Raw genomic sequence first — 24,612 nt, 5'->3', positions numbered from 1 at the left:
CCCTTTTCAACTAAAGTATGCAATTGAAAAGAGCCCAGCTCTGTTTTGAAGAACAGTTTTACTTCCTAAGGAGTAGTCAGTGTTAATCATTTTCCATTACTCCATGCTAGCAACTGATGACTCAGTGTTGACCATAAAGAGACAGACCAGCTGTGCTTAAATCCTACAACACACAAAGAAAAATACCTTGAAAAATGCAACCTTTTCTGTGGTGCTGCTATCTTAAGTTCATGACTCAGGTTATCAGATCTACCCTCAGGTCTAGGCAAGCCAGCAAATCTGACTGTGTGAACAAACCGATTTACATCAAAGTTACACTAAATGGGAGTCATGAGGAAATTCCAATACTGGTTTAAGAATTTATCTATGAACACACCTGCAAATTTTAGCTGTCAGTTTCTTCTGAAGAACTCCAAGAAGCCAAAGATTACATTAGTATTAGTGCCATAAGGCAGTAAAGAAAACAATGGTTTTATTTATGTTGTGACACTTAATACTGGTTTCAAACAGACTAATTACATTTGTGAGATGGCATCATAATACCACAAAAAAGCATGTTACAAAGAGTTCTGGTAAGATGTCAAAGTTTCACATGAGAGAGTGAGCTGTGGAAAAAATATCTGCAGTTTCTATGAATTATGTACAAGCTGGTGGGAAAGAAACTAGACAGAAAAAAAAAATCTATACACATGAGTTAAGGCTCTTATTTGCAAGTAATCTCCCTACTGGAAGCATATTGAAAATGCTTTCTCTAAACAGGATGCAGCTTGAGGACTTAAACCTGTGCAAGAAGCTTCACAATTAATGGTGCTGTGGAGCTCACGGTCCACATAAGCAAGAGCTGTGTTTGTTTCCTCTTTATACCACTCTGTATTGTACAAATGAGTCTTTATACCATATGCACCTAAAGATAAGGATGTGCACGCAAGCTAAGTCCCCATCAAACGTAAAAAGAGAAAAAGCATTTGTTCTCTTGTCTCCATTCAGCAGGGAATTCTAACTGATATTTCTCAAGCAGAGGGAAATCAGACATCCCTTTGTAAAAAGAGGTATATGGAGTTTCTGGAGCTACTGCAAAGTAAAACTTGCCAGATGTAGCTTTTAAAATGCATCAAGGTATAAGCAGAGAAAAGCAAGTAAACCAGCCTTTCAATTAGAAGCAGTGTCAGGGACATTGGGTTCCACTCCTGCTGAGGAAGATGAAGAAGCACCATGAACAGAATTTTTGCAAGCACTGAGAAGAATGAAGGGAACAAAGCCTTTAATAAAACCCCAAACTAAATCAAGTTTCAAAATGGCATCAAACTTGGAACTTAGGTGCTTGGTGGCACAGAAAAAGGGACATATCCCAGACAGCTCAAAATCACCTCAGTGATGAAGGGACCTGCTATACATTATGCTGTTCATTCAAAACCATCTTCATGCATTTGTGTACTGTACCTCCCTCAAAGCTACATACTCATTTCATTTAGGATTTTGGAAGCCATTACAGGAAAGGTCTTTATTGGAAGTTAGCAAAGTTTGTTGGTTAGACCTTGTAAGGTACAAAGAAACCCTGCTGAGCACCAAAATGGCCTTGGACACAAGAAAGTAGGGGGTCAAGGAGGGCAGGACATTAGCTCAGGTAAGAGCTGCTGCTGCTGGATTCTACCTTAACTGCAGGTATGAAGTACCCATGTGTACTTAGCACAAAGTACAAGTGGTAAGCTCCACAGCCTCACAGAACACACTGGTGCTACCTGCACACATTGGTCAACACATCCATGCTCAGTCTGAAAGTGACACGGCTTTGCTGAGTGCTGCTGTGCCCTTGGCAGGACTTCAGTGCCCAGCTGCGGCAGGCAAGGCCAGCAGCTGCTTACTCTGAAATACAGCTCAGTGCACACAGGCCAACACTCTGAACACTACAAGCTGGTATATAAAGGGTAAAAACCTAATGTTTTGAAATCCTATTCCTGGGAGCCGAATTGAAAGCTTCAGTAAATGACTTGAGGAGTCAGAGGTATCTAAATGCTTACTCTTTGCCCCTGTTTACTCTACAGAAGTGACCACTTCTGATAGAAGAAGAAATAGCATTCTCCATTGTTGAAAAATTAGCATCACCACACTGGCCAGAATCAAGAGTTCAACTCTTGTGAAAAGATGCTATTAATCTTGATTCAGGACCTTAGAAGATTAACTAACCCACAACTGACTACCCTGTTACCTACTAAGGAGAGGAGATAGTTGGGAATGGCGCACTACAAAACCCAGTTAGCACAGCTCACAGGTAGCTTTGGCAATGCATCCAGTCTAATGAATCACTCCTGTAAAAATCTTCCGAAGGACAGCACACTATCGCCTTATTCACTCTCAATTTCTCTGGGACTCCAGGAAAGCTCACACTTGAGAATGCATATAACTGTAAAATAACTTTCATTCCTTTATTCAAACTTCACATATACAGTGGAGAAAAAGACATTTTAAAATAGATCCATATAATTATATGGATTTTTGCAACATATCAAATTCAGATCAAAATTAAGATATACACTGTATTTCATAACCAAGCTAAAGCTTAAGTGTATTCTTCATTTGTATAATAAAACCCAGGAACTACTCTGAATACTGGAACATTCACCAGTCAAATTCCACCCACTGAGAAGTTTTTACAGCAATTTGGAGGTGAAAAATCCCTCTTTACGGCTATATAACCACACTGTAAACAAGTATTTGAATTAGGCTGTTTCCCTTCTAGCTTCCAAAAAGCCTTCATTTTACAAAAGCAGTTGCTCTGAGTTGCAATGGACACAGGAAGATTTAGACCAGTGGTTTTCAGTATGGAAGTTGCCAACCCCAAACGAGTAGATCAACAGCAGTTATCTTTAATAAAGAACAGCCAGAGTCTAAGCTCAGCACATCTTCACAGTCCTGATGTGTATTTCCTCATGGCTGGGTGTTTTTCCTCAGGTGCTAACAGCACAAACACTGTTCATGCAACTGGAAAGAACCAAACATTTGAAACAAGAGCCAGAAGAGTAACAGTGGATGTGATTTTTAAGAGAAAAGCTGGAGGAAACTTGCATGTTCTCACAATAAACCAGGGTGAGCTCCACAAAACAACCAGTCCTGATGGAAGAGGTTATGACAGTTAAATGCAAAGTTCAAGTTAGCCGTTTCCAGTGTAAAAACATTCCCTCCACCAAATGTTAGTACTGCTTTAGTCAGAAACTAACAACCAATTCCAAACACCGCTCTTAAGAAATAACACAGCTCTTGTTCTAAAGACTGGGAAAGTGCAGGTAAAAACGTACTGAAATCTAGATTAACAGGTCAACACTTTACAAAAAAAAGTTGTAGGACTTGAATAATCCCTTTTTAAACTGCTTAACACATCTGATAAATAGCTTGCATGTCAATCTGATATATGCTGTACCGTCTGGCTCTTGAATCCCAAAACTTTCCATATGAGACACCACATCTAGAACACTCTCAAATAAATAGTGAAAAACCAAAAGATAGTGAGTGTTTCAAAGCAAGAGTAACAGTACATCACGCAAGATAATCAGCGCTATACATACAGGGAATGCCATTCTGGTTGAACAGATTATGAAGCAGTATTCTCCATGAAATACTAGGCACAAGAATAAATCAATTAGACAGCTTTTTCTGCCTAATGGACAAGTCTAAAATTAACATTCTTGGCAATACAACATTGCAACTGATATGCTTCTTAAGAGCCTTAATTGCAAAAATCATGAAGCGATGTTTATATTTGTGTCTTTGACGAGCAGTTACAGTTCTGGACAGATTTCTTCTATGCTGTGTGCTCTACTTTCCAGCTGGTCACGAGTAACATGTGCTGCGTAAGAAAGATTACAAAAAATAGATAATTCTTCATACCCATTGAATATTTTCACAACACACACAAATATCCTCCTGAAATCATCTTTGCTTCTCCAAAGACAATGTTTGCCAACCCATCTTAGCAATGTATAAGCTTCTAGTTGGAGAGTGCAGAAACTTCTAAAATAGTTATTTCATCTTCATGCTCTAAATAGATGGCCAACATCACTGTTCAGCACACCAAGCACTGAGTGCTCACCACCCCTGGAACTGGGAGGATTTAACTCAGGCATTTAGAACTAACACATGAGGTTCCTGAAACACCAGCAAACATAGTATTTCCCAGGTCAAATTTCAGTTCCATATGAGACACTTGAAATAAAAAACCCCAAGTTTATACGTGAAGGAGCACAGTCAGTTGTGTTTTCAGGAAGTTGTTAACTCATGGCTTTGAGCAAAAGCACAGCAATAAATCAGAGGAAACTTGTCTTTAGTGCTGATCAAAGAATACCTCATCAAAATGATGATATTCTTTTTAGAAGGCCAGTTAGGCTTGGGCATGAGTTAGATTTGGTAACATGCAGTTTAACAAGCAAACAGCACAGTTAACCGGCAGAACTGATTGCTGTGCACTCCCAGCCTTCTCACTTAATTCATCTTTAGGGTGATGGTTGCCCTGGTTAAGAAAACACAACATATTCTGTATCTACCAAAGGCCAAAGGGCACACCCAGTCAGTGACAGCTCAGCTGCTGGGTGCCATCTGAGCAGGGTTAGCAGAGCAATGCAGCTAAATGAACCAGAAAGAGAGAACAAAAGTCTTACTGCTTGTCAACTGAACTGCTACAGACAACACCCTCTGGCTGATACTTTCGTGTAGCAGAAGATAGGTCTGAACTGAAATCATCATGCTTAAATTTACCTTCATCAGGAATATTTCCTTCAGTGATTTAAAAGAGAATTTCTAAAGGGAAGGTTTTTATGGAGAGAAACAAAGGTCACTTCTGCTGGCAAAGTCTATTTATGTTATTCATGGAGTCATAAATAGCAAGTAGCCAGAGAAGCTGAAATGCTGAAGCAAGCAAATATAGAATTACAGAATGGTTTGAGCTGGAAGGCACCTTATAGGACATCCAGCTCCAACCCCCCTGCCATATGCAGTCTGTTACAACTTCTACTTTCTTTTCTGCAAAAGAGCTTGGCTGCCGGAATCCATAGGCATGGGTAAGGTATGGCTACTTGAGGCAAGAAAGGAATGATTCATCCATTTAAAACACTTTGTAGCCACAATGATGACAGGAGCAAAAATATACAAAGAGTTCTCACCATCACTGACTGGACTGGCCATCTTCATTTCAATCAGCAGGAAATCTCAGTCTGTAACCAAGAAGTGCAACTTGTATTAGTGGACCTAGTGGTATCTGACAGGAGCCTCCTTAAACCTGCCCTAAGTCTTTAGCCCCTTCTTTGAAAGCAGAGTGTAGAGATTAGAAGAGTACTGTTAGTTTTACTCAAATACAAACCAGACAGAATTAGAGGGTAGAAAGGAACATCAGATAAGAGAAGCACAGAATCTTTAAGGGATCTTCATGGATAAAAAATTTCCAAGTGAGAAGAGATTCTCAAATTGCCTGAAAAACAACTCAGGAGCCAGCAGAACCCCAGAGTCACAGCAGACCACTAGGAAATGCCTCTTATGTCGCATCTTTACCTGCAACAATTGTCAGTACTGCAGTCATGTTATTCCATTGGAATAAAAAGACATTGCATAGCAGCTCTCACTCACATAGAGTGACTGGCGTAATAGCTGAGTGGCAGTCACATCACCTCATGATCTCCACAACTTCCCAAGAACTCAAGTCATGGAAGAATATAGAAAAATACAGCTACAATACAACATGCAGAAAACCCAGGAGATTTTCTTTTCAGTTAAAAGCAAGCATCAGGACTGTTAGTCAGTTTAACAGAGTGAAGGCAAAACAAGCCATTGCAAAAATCAACTCCTGCATCTACCAGTACAAGAGTAAGGAAACCCTCCCTTTTCTGCTCTAGACAAAAGCACTTTAAAATACAATTTCAAGTCAAAGAGCTCTTTGATAGCTATCCAGGTGAATAATCTTTCCATACACTGTTCTCAGGAACATGAATATTAATAGTATTTTGATTACCTTGCACAAAGGAAACAGCCTAATTTTTAAATGCTTAAGTGCTTAATGTAACCAAAAGCACAGCATGACCAAAAAGCACAATGACAAAAAAACCCAAGCAACAAGTGTTAAAGCCATCTATTTGAGAAACGTTCTGTAGCTCTAATTAACACTTATGAATAAGAAGATTCTTCTGTACCCTCAGAATACAGATGAGAGAGCAATAAATAATAATTTCAAAAAAGTTATTTCAGTAAAACTTTAACATTAACACAGCTATGTGCTGAACATTTCTCATCTCAGTGTAGGAATTTCTTAAAATGTGGGCAGTGGCAGAAGACTGGTTTATTAACAGTTTTGTCCATATCCCATCATCCTTTGCCCAACCCTGTCACATAATCCGTCTGAGGACATTCAATTCACCAGCTGCTACAAAAGTGAGACCAGTACTTAACCTCAGAAGAACTGATCAAGGACAGGGATTAAAGGCTGTGATAGCTGATACAGAGATTAGGAGATAGCAAAACATGAAGGTTTAAGCAGAATGATAGAAAAGTGAAGAATTGAGAACTACATCAGGTTAATGGCAAGTATTTCTATATGCTATGGTGTGGAGGTGAACCAGTTAGTTAACGGGTTGCTACACTGGCAGACAGTTACATTTATGGAATCTATTAGCCATGAGCAGTCTAAAATTGATAATTACCAGTTGTGGCTCTGAAGCTGGTTATGAGGAAGGTGGAATGGACTTCAACAATAGAGATGGAAAAATGCTGCAAAGGTCTGCCTTCTTTCCACTGGCGAATGCAGCTGGGGAGCGGAGTTGCCTCTGTTTTACAGCAGAGTGCAGAGAGATGGCAGCTTCAGGCCATGCAGAAGGGTCATACGGTTGGCTACTGGAGCCCTCCTTTCCCCTGGAGAGTGAAGTTCTAGTAAATAGCCATTATAAGGCCTATGTTAAGTTACTGGATAAAGTCAGTCCAGTAATGGGTCTCAGACACATACCAAATGACCCTTTCAGAATAATTGTGAAGGAATAAGTCCTCCTGTAATAAATAACAGGACGCAAAGGTGCAATCCACAGAACTTAAACACGCAACTTTGCAAATCACTGTTTTATTGCGTGGGATTTAAATGAATTTGAGAAGAGTTCCTAGTTCACATGGTTGTGAAAAGCAGATGTGAACCAAGTTAAACCCATGCAGCATCTTCCCAAGTCTGCAGACCATGCTAATATTTCATAGCTTTGCCAATCACAGATGAACAAGGCTTACAGACTTCACTGCCACCAGTCTCATGAACAACAGATGTGTGGTTTTTTAATGCCAAAAACTTACTCGAAGTGCTGTTACATAAAGAGGTGGGGAGTGAACTGTAATTATTCGCCAGAATACCACCACAAAAGTCTAAGACTTTTCACCCAGAGTGGAGTTTAAAGATGAAGGAGAAGGTGTCAGCCTCTATAGTTTTAGGAGTTTCCTATGAAGAGACAGCCCTGAAACAGGTTCCAGCAACAGCTCCCACCTAAACATCCCAGACTTCCAGTAGCTGCACTAAAAGCAAAGTTGAGAGTCTTATCCCATACTATAGAAATGAACATTTCTGCTCAAGGACAAGTCTATATTGAAGGCCTAACAGCAGTTTTACATTACAGTGTTCTTCCTCAGGAAGATAGATACAGTCCTCTCAAGGGGGAGGAAACACTGATGGTAATTTCCCATTGCTGGCTACATGATGGATTGGGAGCAGAATGGGAAATGACCCACAACAAAAAGCTAGGCTCTCCCATATGGCCGCTAAAGTGTTCAGATCACGACTGCTCCTCCTTTAAAAAGGGTGCTGGCAACTTCACCAGCCAAAGTCAGTTATGTTGGGAAAATGGTAAGAAGCAGGAGGTGTTTGTTTTTCTGTTATGTCTCAACAAACAAAAGCCTACATGCTATTTATCAACACTGATAGTTCTTTTTCCATGCTACAAATCTACCTATCAAGACAGTGTGCAACATTGTTCATTGAGTGTTACATACATACTGTACTCCTTCAAGTCATTCTCACACTTGAGTATATTCATTTCCCAACAGCTCAAAGGGCCACCAGTACTTACAGGTGCTGTTTAATTAATCAGTAGCTCACCATGTTCGGTAGCTTCTGTACTCATTGTTTCTACCTCTGCAGCATCACGCATCTCTTCATCCTCATCATCTTCCTCTTCTTCACCATGTAGTTCTTTTGCAATGAGCTGCCTTGCCAGTTTGATGTTTCTTCCTTCATTGTAGTGCATTTTTCTCTTCATTTCAAACTGTTTCTTTTTCTCTGTGGACAAATAAATGGAAGTACTTATTTCTTCCCTTAAAAAAAAATCAACTCATATCTTCTTCATGGAGGAACTCACTGAATTAAAATTATTGTCTTCAAGCAGTGGAGTGTTCTTTTAAGATGAGTCCGACTTACAAAAAGGATAGTAATTGATGGACTAGAACCTCTGAAGCACTTTTAAAAGGACCTGTTTGAAACTAAGAGCAAGTCTGAACCATGAGAAGCATCTGGTAAAAGTACACAAAACTCCAAGGTTTCACAAGCCTTGTTTCTAACTAAACTCAAGGACAAATTGAGACATACTGCTGGGATAGAAGATGAACTTTTGCAGATGTGTGGCTTGACTCCTGGCTAGCCACCAAAGGTCAGTTATGAGAAATATATTTACCACATGTGTAGAAGAAAATATTTTCCGCTTTCCCCATGGCCTGAAGCCAATTGTGCTCCATATATTAAACATTAGCATTTCCACCAGTAATGCATTATAATTAAAATAAACTTTGCTTACTGGCAGCCCCAACACTTCAATTTTTCCTTCCTTTAGTATAGAAAGGTTACACACCCAAAGTTGAGGCCAGGAAATTTGAGAAGCACCAGCTAGATAATACAGCCCTGAAACCTTAGAAGTACTGTTTGACTGTTCCCTCAAAACGTTCTAGTCCAAGTTAACATGAAACAACATCTATGTTAAAGATGCTATTTACTGTGGAATAACTGTAGACTTCCTACTGCATCCATCTACCAATTGCTTTGAGAACAACAGAAATATCATCTGTACATTTGCAAGCAATTAACAGCATTTTATTTGCAATGATACTCACTGAATTAAGTCTACCTGAAATATGTTCAGATTAAGAACTACTCCTTCATCCCCAAACCAGAACTTCTTATTTGAGGTATCTTAGCAGGAATTCCCACACCTTAAGCTTGTATACAGGGAGGCAGCCAACAGCAGCAAATTCGTGTTTATATGTAGATCCCAAACCAAACATTCCTGATTAGAAACAAGCAGCGTATTTGTTCAAACACTATTTATCCCTATTTTCAAATCACAACGTTTTTCTGATAGTACTTCTTCTTCCCAAATATTTCTTACTGAAAATCTGAAACTATTTGTAGGAAAAGAGCCTAAACAAAAGAAAGAAAACAACTTATGCCTACCCTGTTCTTCAGGTGTTAATTCTTCATCATCTTCCTCCTCCTCACTGCTTTCTTCTTGCCTTGCTATAATCTTGGGTCCTCTACCTTCAGCTGCAGCTGCCAGTCTACATAAATCATGCAATACAAAATGCTGAAACAGCAAGTTTTTCACTATTTAAAATACATGATATTTCAGAACACTCATACAAATTGCGTTGTTCATTATTTTTGCCATATTTATATGCAGTAACAACCTGCAAGAGGTTTAAATTACCAGTAGCACTATCAAACCCTGAAATCGACTTAATTTGACAATACCAAAAATGCAGCTTCTAGAGAAACCAGCAACAACTTTCCATAAAGAAAGTCTACCCCAGGAAAGAGCAGATTATCTTAACATTTAGATAATTTTTTTATTACAATACTTACTTTTTACTCAACACATCTGCTCTTAAGGGCTCATATTCCGAATCACTCACTGCATCCTCATCATCTTCTCCTATCATGCTGGGAGGGCAAACAAAAAGCCTTTTTTAGTAATTTGCTCAAGTTTGTAGCTTGCTCAAGAAAACAGTCAAAACTTTACAACATTCAATTAATTACAACACTCAATTAAAAGACTCTTTTAATGCTTTAAAAGCTTTCCAAATCTACTTTAAATATTGATATAACAGCATTATATTCTAGTACTGAGAAAAATAAAATCAATACAAGTCAGACTTATTTATTCCATTCAAAGCCTAAAGTCTGCTAGAACAAACCTGCTAAACTTTGTCCTTTACACTTTGTCCTTTTAGACTGTTCTCCTTATTTAGAAGCTTTGTAGATCTGAGTATGTTGCATACACCCAGTAATACTACATCACCCACAAAGTAAGTCTTGCTCTAAATCCACAATTCCACCTGGCAGAATGCAGGACAACACTTTAGCAAGCATACCTGTGGTAAGGAGTACTTGGCTCATCAATTTTCATCAAGCCATAATCTTTGCCTGCAGGGTGGTATGTAGCTATGATGTTCATTTCATCCCACTTCTGGGATTTTTTACTGAAATAAGAAAAGAAAGTTAACTTTTCTTATATTCTAAAACAATTAGTTCTGCTTTACCAGAGAAGGAAGCATCATCTGATCTCTACTATATACTAAGCACAAAAATTATTCTTATGACACACATACATGTTCAAAGTATGACTACTAAATACTGTTCTATACATACTTAAGTCATGACAAACTATCAGTGCAACTTAATTTCCCTAACAAGTCACAATAGCTAAATAAAACTCAGTGATCTATAAACATATTCATATAATTCAGAGACTCCTGTTCTTGTTCAATGACTATCTTGTGAACGGTTTGATTTTACAGTAGCTGGTAAAAAGAGAATTCTTCCCCTTACTACAGCCCACAAGACTTCAACAGAACCCAATGCCTTTCAATTCACCTCTGCTGAGGGAACTGGAATGATTATTAGCAAAACTGTTACATAAACAATAGCAACCAACAAATCCCCTCCTGCAGTGGAATAAGTAGCACAGAACAAGCTGGCTATTAATATTGCTTTTGTCATCCTAAATTGGAATCATAAGCTAACTGATTCACTGCTATAATTAAGCTGAGGGAGTTTCACATTTTATTCAGACAGGCACCAGTGATGCTACATTACTTAGAGTTTTCTCAGTCAACCAGAAAATGTACCATTTTATGTAAATTTGAAGAAACTTAAGCTCACCCACACTGATTGCTCACTGACATAATATATAAGCCACAAGGAAAGCAACTGTCTTGTGGTCAGAGGAAGAGCCATGTCTCCACTGGTCTAAAAGCCACAAGAAAATGTTTAATTAACATATACCACCATGTTACAGATTTTCTCTATAAAGGTTATTGCAAGCTTCATATAAGGTAGTCTTTCCCTTAGATTAAGCCAATAAATTTAATTTTGGAATAATACAGTAATTCCACGATTTAGTATTACTTTACAAATTAATATATTCTTGTTGCAAATTATTAGTTAAGGAAACAAACATTACAGGACTTCGTGGGTTTAGTGGGGGTTTTTGTTTGGTTTGGGGTGGTGTTTGGGTTTTTTCAGGGAGGGTGGGGCAGTTGGCTGGAAGACTTCCACTTAACTGCTTTTGTTTAAACACAGATCCCTCCAACAACAGTTCTGAAAGACACTCAATCTCAACAACACAAGTGCTCTTGAGCAGAATATTATCTGTAAAACAAACTTGATAAAGCAAAATTCCAAGCACAAACTACATTCTACATTTACAGGATCACTACATAATACAATGTGGGGGGAAAAAAAACAAAGAAAAAAAAAGTGAGGGTTGATGCTGAATCCTACATGCCACAGGCTTACACTCCAGAAATTAATACAAATTGAGTGATCTTAATCCCCTCAGCATACAGTAGCCAGTGCCAAGGTCTCATGTTCGAGGCTTCAGGTCCATTTAATCATTTTGTGCAAACACAAGGATTGCAGCATAAGCGGACAGCACGTGAGTCAAATCGTGGCTCTGGCAGGGCGGGGAGTCATGAGCTTCGTGATGACAAAGCAAGAACTCCAGTCTAGGAACGCCACTCATTCAAAGCTGTCTGGTTAGGAGTCGAAAAATTCCCGGTTAAACACAGCCTAAAGTTCATCCATGATCAACGCAAGATGCTCACTCGGTCGCACAGTGAGGATTTTAGCAGCCAGAGAACTCGGACAATGGCACATAGGGTACACGGCTCTCTGTAAAGAGACAGAGCTCAGCTGACGAGGAAATACGACAGATGGGAGAAATTCCCATCACATGCTTTGTGTTCACTTGCCCAGAGCACATAAAGGTTTATAACCCAGGCTCACAACTCCACCTAATAATAATACTGCCAGTCTTGGAACAATCCCTTTGGCATGCACTGTGCTGGAAATGAGACAGCCCACAGTAAGCAAGTCAGTGAGTCATAAATAAAAGACTGAACAAGTTTTTAGTGTCTTAGTTTTTCACACTCATTTTTTTAAACTCAGATTCCAACACTAAAAGCCTTGACTGTGGAGTACCTCCCAAAGCATAACTTAAAGTCCACCTGAGGAAAAGAACGTCATTAGTGGCAAAGAGACAAACATGTTATTTTACCCCTGCTTGGAAAAAGCCATCACAGGAGAATGACTAAGTGCTCTGAAAACTCACACCTCCCTCGCCTGTCTCCTGTTTTGCATGCTTAGGCATGTCTGCACAGCACAACACTAATGACATACCTTAGGATCACAGGGAAATGCATCCTGACACCCCTTCAAACACAGAAACAGGAAATCTAATCTTCCTTAGGAAAATGAGATTTTAAAAATCTCAGCAATTATCATGTGTATTTTCTCACATTTCTAAAAATACACAATAACTTCATTAGACACCACCCCAGGTTGTGTGGGCAGGCAAGAAATTTCAGCAACAGTAGTAGCCAAGGACCACCTCTCACACCTCACTTGCTCCTAGCATAGCAGACTCACCTCTTCCACCACAGCTGCTTGTGCACACGCACACACTTCCATAATTCCTTTGTAAAATATCATATCCAGTCGCTCACAGGCTCTTACAGGGGTCTGAAGGCAAAAAATAGTGTACCCCAGGAATGCCAAGAACACATCTGCCATTAAACCACAATCTCAGCTCTTAGGATCAGTTCCAGTGGCATCCAAATTTCTCAAGCTTCCCTCTTGCATCATATTTTCATTAAGGAAGTTTTCCAAACAATGTTACCACCACTAACAGCAGCACAAGGTCAGTAATGATGCAAGTATATGAGAGCTCTACTGAACATGGTGCTTTAAAAGAAGACAGCTGACACAGTAAGCTCTTTCATCTACAGGTATTTTTAAAGATATTCAGAGCTGAATTTCAATATTAGAAAAAAGCAGAATTACAAAAACAGATACCTTAATTTATTAACTGATCTTTAATCTCAAAGGAAAATCACAACTGTACTACTTATCATTCTTCAAAAAACAAAATTGTTTTGCTGAAATCAGAAATAACACTGTTATATTGATACACTGCCAACCAAAAATAATACCTGCACAGAAACCAGCTTTAAATGCCCTGTACTGATCTTTCCAGGAAATCTTCTAATGCAGCCTGCCAGGTTTAGCCAATAGCTTCTAACTTGCAAGGCAATTTCAGTATTAATCTAACTGACTTTATTGGCTGATGTTAGTAAACAGGAAATAGAAGCTGGACTCTAGCCCACTAACTGCTTCCCAGGAAATTACTGTGTGCAATAACCAATATACCCTACACTCATCAGTTCATACTCCAATTTCTACTCAGTTTTAAAGATGGTACAGAAGAAACTGCAGAAAATGAAACACAGGCAACCAACAGCCAGTTGTAATTTATGTCTGGTGTGGTACTAAACACATCAAGCTACACAATATTAAAACTAAAGAAAAAAAAAAGAAAAAATCACATTTGTGTAACATATTGCTACTTACAGTCACCTCCTTCAAAAACATAATCTCATTCATTCAGTTGAAATTTTTCTCTCGAAAAAGGAGCAGCTAATACAAGCAACACTGCAACCCAAAACCTCTTCTTTCTTACCTTGCTGACTTTAGACTATATTCATGACTTAACTAGGCAACGATGAAAGGAATATTACCATGATAACAAAAAAAAAACCCCAACAGCATGACCATTTTATTTTATCATTATTTCTCTCCTTGCAATACTGAGTGAGGTGTCAAAAGAAGAAAACTGTCCAAAGCAAATTTGTAAACACAGAGTTCAGGTCAGACCTTGCTCATTATACCGTGATGAAGAATCAGAGCAACAGCAGGCAGCACATGCTAGGTGCATCAAGAAAAGTGGAGGATTCTTACCCATCAAGGACAGGCGCTGGCTAGCTAAAGACCACTTCTTGCATATCTGGACTAACTCGGCATGTTACAATTAAACCAAGATTTTCACGTCATTCAAATCACAAACCACACATTCTCCTGTTTGTGCCTGTGCACATTCTCAAGTGTGAGATCTTTACGGATGGATCCTGCCCAGCCGAGAATATATCTTGATGATGTTTCAGCCCAGGAGCGGTCCCCTCCAGGGACACGCTTCTGATTACAAGAAATGAGCTGCCTATGAGAAGGTTTGAGAATAAATCAAGCGCATTTCCCACACTGTGAGCTATCCTCGTAGCATCTATAAAATCCTTTGTGAGCTGCCACACTTGGCAGGTGACAGCCACTCCTCGGCAGGTGACAGCCACTCCTCGGCAGGAGCCACGGCGACAGCTCCCGCCGGCCTCGTGCGGGCAGCGCTCCCCGCCTCCGCCCAGGTGCACAGCCGGCATCCCTTTGCTCCCAGCGGTGCTCCAGCCTCGGCAGGAGCTCCCACTGCCTGGCCCCGATCGCCGAGCGCAGCCGAGCTCCGGGCCCGCCGCCGCACGGGGGGCTCGGCACGGAGCCCCCGCCCCGCCCGCGCAGCATCCCTCCGGCCACGGGGCACCGCAGCAGCCCCGGCTGGAGACGCCGCCCGGCTGATCCCGCTCCGCGGGGCCCTCGGAGGAGCGGGACGGCCGGAGGGAGGCCCCGTGGGGACCACCACCACCACCGCCGCCCGGGCCTCACCCGTGCTCGTCCTCATCGCAGGCCTGGTTGGTCCGCCGCGCCCCAACGGGAGCCCCCGACGATGCCTTGCTCCCGCTCTTCTTCAAGATGCCCTTGATGGGCCCCCGCCCCGTCGCCGAGGCGTCCGGTACCGAGGGCGCCTCCATGGCCGCGCCGCCCGCCCGGTTCCGCCGCCGCCACCGCCCCGGCCGGGCCCGCCCCGCGCCGGCGCCGCCGCCTCAGCCCCGCGCGCCCGCGCCCCCTGGCGGCCGGCGGACCCACAGCATCCCCCGCCGTGCTCCCGCGCGACCGCGAGGGGGCGCTCTGCACGTGCGGGGAGCGCGGGCCCGGACAGATGGACACCCGGACAGATGGACACCCGGACAGATGGACACAAGGACAGATGGACACACGGACACGGATACATGGACAGATGGACACACGGACACGGATACATGGACACCCGGACAGATGGACACCCGGACAGATGGACACCCGGACAGATGGACACAAGGACAGATGGACACACGAACACGGCAGGGACAAGGACACGGATACATGGACACACGGACAGATGGACACACGGACATGAATACACGGACACACAGACAGTGACACAGGGACACACAGGCGCAGAGATACACGGACACACAGACACAGACACACAGGTACACGGGAACATGGACACAATCACTGAATCGGACAGGTTGGAAGGGGTCACACTGCACAGGATTGTGTCCAGATTGTGCTTGAATATGTCCAGTGAGGGAGATTTCACACCCTCTCTGGGTAATCTGTTCTAGTGCTCTGGAACCCGCACAGTAAAGGAGTTCTTCCTCATATTCAGGTGGAACTTCCTGTGCATCAGTTTCTGCTTATTGCCTCTCATCCTAGTGGCTGCCACTGCTGAGAAGAGCCTGGCTCCATCTTCTTGGCATCTCCCCCTCAGATACGTACATACTTTGATGAGGAAACATGGACACGGAGGTCTGGCGTGTGCAGAGGGCCGGTGCCCACGCATGGAGCCTGCACACCGGGAGCTGTGTGCTGCCCTGGGGGCGTCTGCACATCTGTGGAGCTTTTGGGACTCTGTGGGGTTTGAGCCAGTGTGGCACTCCCACACGCACTCGAGAGTTTTGCATGTGCAGGGTGTCCAATGTGTGTGCTGTTGTGCTGGGGGCATCCTCTGCATGTGGCAGCTGTGCCACAGTGTCCCCGAGCTCTCTGTGCCGCCATGCGGAGATGCCCCTGGCACAATGTGTTTGCCAGAGCAGCTCAGGTTTGTCACAGTCTCTGTGGCCCAACAAAGGAGCCAGCATGGTCTCCAGAGTGACCAGGCATTGCAGGGTTTTGTCTCTGAGTGAAACACTCCTATTTCTCAGCAGCACCTGGAGATCCCAGTTCCCAGCGAGATCCAGGGGCAGTGGCTGCACAGCTGATGGGGCTGCAGGTTCCCACCCCTAGGGCTCAGTGCCTGCACAGCCACTGTGCCGTGGCATTGCAGCACAGGGAATGAGGGCTACAGCAGCACCATCCGTGTGAGAAGAAAAATAGGAACCCAGTGAAGCAGTGATGAAATGATTACACCCAAAATCTGACACACTTGGGAACCACCGTGCATTTGTTTGTATCCTAGGATTTCCGTCATCCTTAGAGCCTGAAAAATCGGGTGGAATGCTTAATTCTGTGTCATAGGAACTGTGGCATTAGGATTTGAAAGTTTAAAGGGATAATGACTTAAAGATGGCAGTTGTTTCTGGTCCCTCCCATCCTGACCTCCTCTGACTGGCAAAGATTAGTGACATACTGGCTCTCTGCTCAGCTCCTGTAGCTCTCCCAGGGCAAGAAAGTGCTCTGCAGCACACCCATATCAGCAGGATCCCACCAAAATAAATGTAGAATGTTTCCTGCAGATTTACAGCATTCTACATTCACATCAGTGTTTCTTCATGTCAATAAAAGCAGCAGGAGATGGGGGTCACTGTCAGCCAAAGCCACAACACAAATTTGCTGGCATGGCTCAGATGATGGGGGGTGCCCATACATCCAACCCTGGAGAGCTGGAAAGAGCTCCAGGCTCCTGGAACAAACCATTTCCCTTCAGCTGTGGTTGTTAAGCTCATTGCAGTCTTGTTCTGGCAGTGCTGTGGCCTCAGAGAAGGGGCAGGCCCCACACACTGAGCCCCCCAGCCTGCTGTGCAAAGGCTGTGCAGCTGGGAAGGTACAAAAGGCCCGAAGTAGGTATTTTTATTTCATTTTTAATGAGTTGCATGAATGCTATTCAAGCAGAGTTGTTGCGGTGCCTGCTGAACACCTGCCAGGGCAGATGTAGTGCCCGCAGGCACTCGGCACATGCAACAGCAGTGGGCAGGATGTCAGTCAGAGCCTGCTGTCTCCTGGTGTTCAGGGAAAAGCCTCTGGAAGAGAGAACAAGGGAGCAGCCCCATCTCTTTATGTCTGCTTACAAGTACAGTCAGAGCTGGTCCCTTGGGAGTGCAGGACCAATCTCATTAGAGGCAAGAGAAGGACACATATAGACACTGGGGATGGAGTGATGCTGAATCTCTGGACATTTTTAGATTTAAAATACAAAGGGCAAGATCTGATTTCTAGCAAGGAGGTCTGCTGACTTAGCAGCAACATATGCCTACATCCCTGCATCAGAAAACTTTCAAGACCCCCAGTCTCAGTTCCCAGGCTGCAGGATGGTCTGGATGTTGCTGATGCTAAGGCAGTGCCCACAGTGTAGCTCAGACACTGTAGATTCCTGACAGGACCAGAAGCGTCAAGACAAAATTTGGAAACAAACATGGGGCTGTGTGATGAATGATTTTTCCCCAGGACTAATACTTGCGCATCATGACTCATACCCTTTCCCATCCACATGCTGGAGGACTCACAGCAACAGCAGAGTTTCACGTCTGCACTTCAGGGTTTCTTTCTTCCACCCATTAAGACTGATTCAGTCACACTGCAAAAGTCAGAGTGAGACAAAAAGAGGGGGAAGAGCAATACAGGGAATGACAGCAAGGAGTGACTCTGGGCTGGCAAACTACTATTAGCAAAGAGGTTATTAAATTTCTCAGGTACATAGAGAAATTCTAATGGCTAATAAAGCAAGCAACAAAGTTTATCTCTGGTCTAGTGCTGTGTCACTACACGCCAGGAGTTACATCTCAGCAGGGCAGTTGGCTTGATCAGTGGTCATCATTTTCTCAGTGTCAATCTTGTAGGACTGGAGAACACTCTTCAGGTGCTCCACGGTTTCTGGGTGCATTTCAGGAGCTCTTGACAGAATCCAGGCATAGTCCATGTGGAAGAGCCAGAGGATGTTAGTGCAGGAGTAAACCAGGGAGTAGTTTTCATAGTCGGTGGAGATGACCCAGTAAGGGGCAGCAGGCATAACTAGGAGAGAGGAGGGCACCATGAGTTCCGTGTGTAACCATCTCTGGACAGCTCTGCAGCACCACAGCCACAGTTTTTGGGACTGTTCCCACTTTGGCTGCTGCATACTTGTGGTCAGTACAGGGAGCTATAATTTATAAAAGCTTTCCAGGACTCCTTGTTCTGCCCAGAGGAACTCAAAAAAGACACAAAGTCCTGACTAGGAAGGTCTTGCTGGGAAGTTAACGCGATGACCTGAACAGCTCACCTGGGCTGATGAAAGCCAGCCCAGCCTCACCAGTGTGAGGGTGCAGGCTGCCGGGAAGGAGCTGTAGGGCTGGGAGCTGACACTGGTGATAGGATGAGCACAAACCACCACCTACTGCCATGGGGAACCTTGCCCTGGGGAGCCAACCGAGCCCAGCACTGTTCTCTGGGGCTCATACCTGGTGAAGGTGGTTGGGGCTGCACATGCTGCAGGGAAATGGCTGCTGGTGTTGCTGTACCAGCACAGAATTGTCTGACTGTGCTCGTGAACAGTCATTTTACCTCCTTTGCAAGTACCCCTCCTCCAGCCATTCCTCCAAATAATCCCTCTGTGAAAGAGAGCTATGAAACTGCCAAAGAAAAGGTGTGACAGAGCAGAATAAAAAGTGGTCCAAGGGGAGACTGCAGCTCACTTTCCGGTGTTGCTGCAGACAGAGGAAAGCACTGTGCAATGTGGCACTGCACCTCAGCTGGCCCCTGTTGAGTGTTACAGTGACAAGGGAAGGAACAAGCAAACAAAACCATATTATTAATGCTTATTAAAAGCCACTTGTACGTAGAGGCAGCGTGGGCAAGTAGCTGTACTGCTGTGTGCAGAGAAACAAGCTTATTCTTGGTTCATGCAGCACTGTGGGGCTGCCTCCCCCACCTCCCCACCTCCCCATCCCCATCTGTGAAATGACCTGGAGGGATGGCAAGGCTGCTGATCTTTCTTGCTTTGAGATCAGCTGGTGAAGAGTGCTTCACCACTGAGGGGGCTATTGCTGTAAATGGCATATCAGTGTCACCAAAACACTGCCTGCTGGTCACAGTGTCTCTTTTAACCCTTTGCTGCTGTGCTGAAGTCACCAGGGGAGCTTGTTTTGCTGTCTCTGACCCCTGGTGCCGTGGCACAATGCTCAGACCACAGCACTGCCAAGACCATGGACACTGGGGGGCCTCCCCACACACACTTACACCAGTTAAAGCGGACGCCCAGCTTGGCCGGCTGCTTTACATCCATGTGCATGATTTCTCCTTCAGCTTCATTGATTTTGCCATTGGCACTAAGGGGAGAATGACAAAGGTGAGAAATAAAGCCAGGAAAGAAGTGGAGATCATTCTTTTTTCACTTCCACTAAATCATCCCTCCTGACAAAACTACCTGTCAAGAGGTGGCTGAAATAGGTACTAGTAAAGCGCAGCATCCCTGAGGATGGTTTCAGCAGCACCCAGGGCACAGCAGGTCCTGGGCCAGGTGCAGCTGGGAAGATGGTCTCCCAGGTTAAACCACCCCAGCATCCCAGGCTGCCTCTCTCCAAGCGTCCCTGCCAGCAGGACGTTCTTTGGTTCCAGGATGACAATAACAGAGAAGAAGAAGAGCAAGACCACTCTGCACTGGGAGGAACCCAGCATGGGAGGATGGGAGGATCCCATCCATGATCTTGGATGTGCCAGGGAGCAGCTCAGCTCCTGGTTGTTGTGGAAGGCACATATTCATGTCTGTTTATTCACCTGTGCTTTTTCCAGCTCACTGCACATTCCTCTGCACACAAATTACCTGTACCAGTGTGGTGAGCCAGGGTTTCTTTGGCTGCTGGTTCAGAGCACTGCCCTGCTGGCAGCAAGCCCTAAGACTTGACCTGCCCATCGTATAATTGCATTTTTCACAGATGCCTCAAGACCTAGAAGCTGCCTATCAGGCAGGAAAGTTTCACGCTTCCCTGTAAAACAGGAACAGCCAAGAAGGCAGAAGTGAATGCTGCCAGCAACAGAGGTCAAGGGGCTGATGCTGGAGCCATGCACAGTGCACACCTGACCCAAAATATCCCCGATATTTCAGGATCCTGAGCTGCTGCAGTAGTGGCAGCAATGGTTGGATTAATCTCACACAGATTAATGCGGGCACAAATGAATGTCCAGCTGTTTGCCAGGCACAGCCCAAGCACTGGAGCTGCTGAGACAGTGCTGGGCACCCAGTGAACGGCAGGGATGCTGCTCTGCTCCAGACACAAGGGATGTGTTTCTACACTGTTGTTATTGTGAGCCAGAACAAAGTCCCCATGCCATGCCAGGAGCACAGGGGACAGCGCTGTGTTCACTGCTCACTCCCTCTCATCCATTCAGCCCCTCACAGCAGCAGCCCACAACAGCTCAGGCTGGTGATGGAAACAGATGAATTAACACTGGCATCTGTCCATGCAGAAATCAAGGAGGCCTCAGGATAATTGCAAAACATGCTAATTTCCTAATAAAGGGAAAAGCATTCACTTTACCACTGATTTAAACTGACAATGGTTTCTGATCCCCTTGCATAGCAGTTACTACATGTGCAAGGTAAATGCTCCAGAAATAGGCTGACAAATATTTAAGTAAAAATTACTCATGTGCTTCACCTTCCCTGCCCCTTTTCCCTGTGTCTCTTTTCTCTGGAGCAGAGAGGAGCACAGGGCACAGGCACTTCTGAGCATGGAGGAGCACAAGGAGGTAGCTGCCATCCCATGACCAGCCCCATGATCTCCCCCAGAACGGGACCCAGGACATCCAACTTCTCAGGCATCTCTGGGGCTGACAAATCCGTCAGGGGGGAAATCCAGGCAATTTTATACTGAAGTCACCATGTAAATTTGATCTATTTTCTTATCACTCACCTTGGACAATGAGACAGAGACCTGGTGATCGTCAGGTTACTGGCAGGAATCAGAGACCCATATCTCTCAGAAGAGCTACCACAACCACAGGATGCCTCCCCCCAGCACCCACAGCCCCCAGACAGGCAATTTAGAGAAAAATGAACCCCCAGCACAGCAAGAGAGGTGACAGGAGTGCCACTGCCACAGTGAGCACATGGTCCAAACATAAACACTTACAGCATCTCCTTGTTGATCACCTTGAACTTCCCGTTCTCCTTCAATGAGTAATTTGCCTGGATGCAGCTTCCTTTCTCAAAAGTTGAGGGCAGCTTCTCTATCTCGTACCATTTTCCCAAATACTGACAGAAGAAAGTTTAAAGACGTGTTTTTAACATGAGTGGGCTGAGGCAGAGCAGCCTGGCTCCTTTGTCAGTACAGTTTTTGCCCCTCAGTGGTTGGGATTGGGGATAAGCAGAGCTACAGACCCAGCTGGCAGCTGTGGCACAAGGTGTGACCAGACCTGCCACCACCCCCTGCACCCAGGCAGTTTGCTGGCCATCCCATGCCCCCTTAGCTTAACTCACTACCTCCTATGAGAATTTTAGAGAACTTTTCACACCTTGTTGATATCAAATTCTTCTTGAACTGATGGATCTGGGCATGGTCCCACATGAAATATCTGGCCTTTCCCAATGTTGAAGAGGCTGAGCAGGACCGAGAGCCGCACTGCTGTGCCCAGCATGGCTGCACTGGGATGCAGGCGGGAAATGGACCTGGGGAGAAGGAAAATAGCTAAGCTGGGGCCTCCCTGGAGCAGAGCTTTGTGTGAAATACAGCACATGGGATAGGATGTGCAGCAGGGCACCTCAGGGGCACAGCAAGGAGGAAAGGATCATGAGAAGAGCACAAAGGCACAGTGCCAAAGAAGTCCCAAACCCAAAACAGCCATAAGCCCTGCCTGTGCTCAGGCTGTGCCCAGCAACTCCACAAAAAGCCAGGCAATGCCTGGTGAGAACACTTGTACTCATCACCCACATCTGGCACCTAGCAAGATGCAGGGTGACACATGTCCAAGGACAGGAGCATCGTTTGTCCAAAGCTGAGGTGAGGGGAAACGCAGGGATGTTTGCTTTAAAATGCTGGAGCACAAGGAAGATATTCCAAAGCCAGGGCAGAGGTGGGGCCCTGGGACATGGAAGCGAGCGGTGTACACCTGCAGTGTACATCTGCCTGCCAGGAGGGACATCCTCAGGTATGCCAGGGCTGCCTGACACTGTAACATGGTGGGAGAGACAGTGCAGCTGCCTCTGGAGGGGTTTTTGTGCGCCAGGATATACACAGCACTGCAAGGTGGGGAAGTTGGTAGAGATTCAAATCAGCACCAAATACAACATGAACCAACCCCCAAAAGCATGGAGTGGGGAGGAAAGGACAGGTTTTCCTGCAGAGCAGAAGCAGGAGCTGTGCTGCTTGCACCCAAGTGGTTGCTGGAGCCAGGATGCTGCCCACATTCTTTGGGCTCTGCTTGGGCAGGTTGGCATGTACAAACCCTGCAGCACTGGGCTGCTCTGCATCTCTGGCTAGAAACTCCTCTACGGGAGCAGTGGTAACATTTTCCCCAAGTTTAAAAGAAAAGCCCAGTCTGTCTCGAGCTGCGGGCACAGGCCCCTCTGCAGACCCAGGCAGTTCCCATTTTGAATCTCTCAGTTGAGACATACCTTGGTGGATGTGGCGCAGTGATGCTCTGCAGAGGACCAGGGCGGCAAGGAACAGCTCTGTGGTGAGCTCTCCGCTTCTCTTTATAAGAATGCTGGGATCATCATTATTCAGCTCTGGCACAAGCCACTCCCTGGTCCTCGACGTGTTTAGGTTTCGTGCCAGGCTAGTCAGCTGCCTTAGATCTGCAGCTGGTACGAAGCTGGAGATGGGCTGCAACTTGGCTGCTCACCCAGGCAAACAAAGGCACCCCACGTGTCTGGATATCGCCCTGCAGCTGCAGAGCTCTGCCTTGCAGCCGCTCACCAAAGCCTCAGGCCTGGGTGCAAATGGCAGGGGAGGGGGAGAAGTGCCACAGCCTTTGAGAGGGGCTGGGGACAACAGCAGCTCCCATCCTGCTCCCTCTGGTCCAGCAGCAGCCATTACCATGCTCCCATGGGGAGACACGCAGCCTCCTCTGCCTCCTACTTGAGCCCTGGAGATCTTCCATGCCACTGCAGTGTCCTTGCCCCATCATAATCACTTGCAGGAGTACATGAGGAGGATGAAGCAGTGGGAGGCATCACAGGTTTGTCTGAGGAGCTGTAAGACCTTTCAGCAGTTTTCCTCTAGACTTTTAAATCTCATTACAAGGAAAGATGCCAGTGCAATCAATTCCATGCTGACCTGGCACTTTTTCCAACAGGTGCCCAGCAAATGCCTTTGACAGCAGAGCAGCCATCTGTGAAGGCAGCCGGTCCCAAAAGTTATGCAAGAAAAGCTGAGTAATTGACAGGAAGTTGTGTTTAATTACATTTTATTTTAATCTAATCTAATCTAATCTAATCTAATCTAATCTAATCTAATCTAATCTCTGTTGAGACTTTCTCTCTAGGTGTGTTCTTTCATGCTGTACTGCATGCCTCACTCATACACACAAACACACACACATGAGCTCCTGACTGCCCAAATGGCACCCCAAGAGCCACAGATAGCTCAGTCCTGTCCCCTTCTGGGGCCGTGTATCTGAGGTGTGCCCTGAAACACAGCCATAGCCCAGGTGCTCCTAAGACCTCACGACCACCAGAGCTGTGCCTGGCTTATCCAACAGCACCAGCTGGGGGTGAATGGCTCAGGGGAGCACATGGCCATGTGTCTGCCATGGCACCTGGCACTGGGCAGAGGAGCACGCAGGGCTCTCCCTGCCTCTATACAACTCCATTAGTGCTTTGGCAGCCACCCATGTCCCTGATGGGGTTGCTCTGGCTGCCCATGTCAAAGTCAGAGGTATCCTGCAGACTTCCTGCAAGCCCCACATTCACCTGCACCTCTTGCAATAAAAACATGTTGGAAGTCAGGAAGTCCCTGGACAGACCCTGACCTGAATGGTACAAGTGCTGCCGCGCTGCAGTGCACTGTGGAGGTGGAATTCCCCATGCACTGCACACCAGCAAGCACAGTTTTTCTCCTGAGCTTAGCTGCCCACATCCTGCAGTGTAATCAGAGGAGAAAGTCCTGCAAAAGGGCCAGCTTGGCCACAGTAGAACATGTGCATGATGAGGTATGTCTGTGTGCATATCCACATCTGCACATGGAGCTTTCTCCTATGGGATGGAGCAAGGGCTCCTTGGCTGTTGT

At 45.0% G+C, this 24,612-nt stretch overlaps 2 protein-coding genes across 4 annotated transcripts; both read right to left on the bottom strand.

Moving 5' to 3' along the window:
* Positions 1-438: 438 nt before the first annotated feature.
* On the bottom strand, positions 439-15,222 carry PPP1R2 (protein phosphatase 1 regulatory inhibitor subunit 2). 3 transcript variants are annotated; one of them, XR_011152667.1, is made up of 8 exons: positions 15,038-15,222; positions 10,366-10,473; positions 9,857-9,934; positions 9,449-9,552; positions 8,105-8,284; positions 6,678-6,885; positions 5,151-5,201; positions 439-3,841 (listed from the first exon to the last, which is right to left on the bottom strand). XR_011152667.1 is itself a non-coding variant. In XM_069024065.1 (7 exons), the coding sequence occupies exons 1-6, from the start codon at positions 15,181-15,183 to the stop codon at positions 5,197-5,199; spliced, it is 621 nt and encodes a 206-aa protein (XP_068880166.1). In that variant the 5' UTR covers positions 15,184-15,222; the 3' UTR covers positions 439-3,841; positions 5,151-5,196. The 3 variants fall into 3 exon arrangements, 1 of the variants encoding a protein (XP_068880166.1); XR_011152668.1 differs by lacking the exon at positions 6,678-6,885 and having other exon boundaries at positions 8,076-8,284; XM_069024065.1 differs by lacking the exon at positions 6,678-6,885.
* Positions 15,223-17,260: 2,038 nt separating this feature from the next.
* On the bottom strand, positions 17,261-23,804 carry APOD (apolipoprotein D). Its single transcript, XM_069024971.1, has 5 exons — positions 22,998-23,804; positions 21,899-22,052; positions 21,517-21,638; positions 19,625-19,713; positions 17,261-18,421 (listed from the first exon to the last, which is right to left on the bottom strand). Exons 2-5 carry the CDS (start codon positions 22,019-22,021, stop codon positions 18,186-18,188), a joined length of 570 nt encoding a protein of 189 aa, XP_068881072.1. The 5' UTR covers positions 22,022-22,052; positions 22,998-23,804; the 3' UTR covers positions 17,261-18,185.
* Positions 23,805-24,612: the final 808 nt, after the last annotated feature.

The sequence above is a fragment of the Aphelocoma coerulescens genome, chromosome 9 (assembly GCF_041296385.1).
Source record: "Aphelocoma coerulescens isolate FSJ_1873_10779 chromosome 9, UR_Acoe_1.0, whole genome shotgun sequence".
Taxonomy (NCBI): Eukaryota; Metazoa; Chordata; class Aves; order Passeriformes; family Corvidae; genus Aphelocoma; species Aphelocoma coerulescens.
Note: the sequence above shows the minus strand (reverse complement) of the source record. Positions and strands in the feature narration are given on the sequence as shown.

Excerpts from the sequence above, each read along its gene's own strand:
- PPP1R2 (XM_069024065.1), bottom strand. The coding sequence starts at position 15,183 with ATGGAGGCGCCCTCGGTACCGGACGCCTCGGCGACGGGGCGGGGGCCC. Across the intron at positions 10,474-15,037 it reads TGCGATGAGGACGAGCACGG|TAAAAAATCCCAGAAGTGGG; the intron begins GTGAGGCCCGGG and ends TTCTTATTTCAG. Across the intron at positions 9,935-10,365 it reads CCAAGTACTCCTTACCACAG|CATGATAGGAGAAGATGATG; the intron begins GTATGCTTGCTA and ends TTGCCCTCCCAG.
- APOD (XM_069024971.1), bottom strand. The coding sequence starts at position 22,021 with ATGCTGGGCACAGCAGTGCGGCTCTCGGTCCTGCTCAGCCTCTTCAAC. Across the intron at positions 21,639-21,898 it reads AAGAATTTGATATCAACAAG|TATTTGGGAAAATGGTACGA; the intron begins GTGTGAAAAGTT and ends TTCTTCTGTCAG. Across the intron at positions 18,422-19,624 it reads GGGCGTCCGCTTTAACTGGT|TTATGCCTGCTGCCCCTTAC; the intron begins GTAAGTGTGTGT and ends CCTCTCTCCTAG.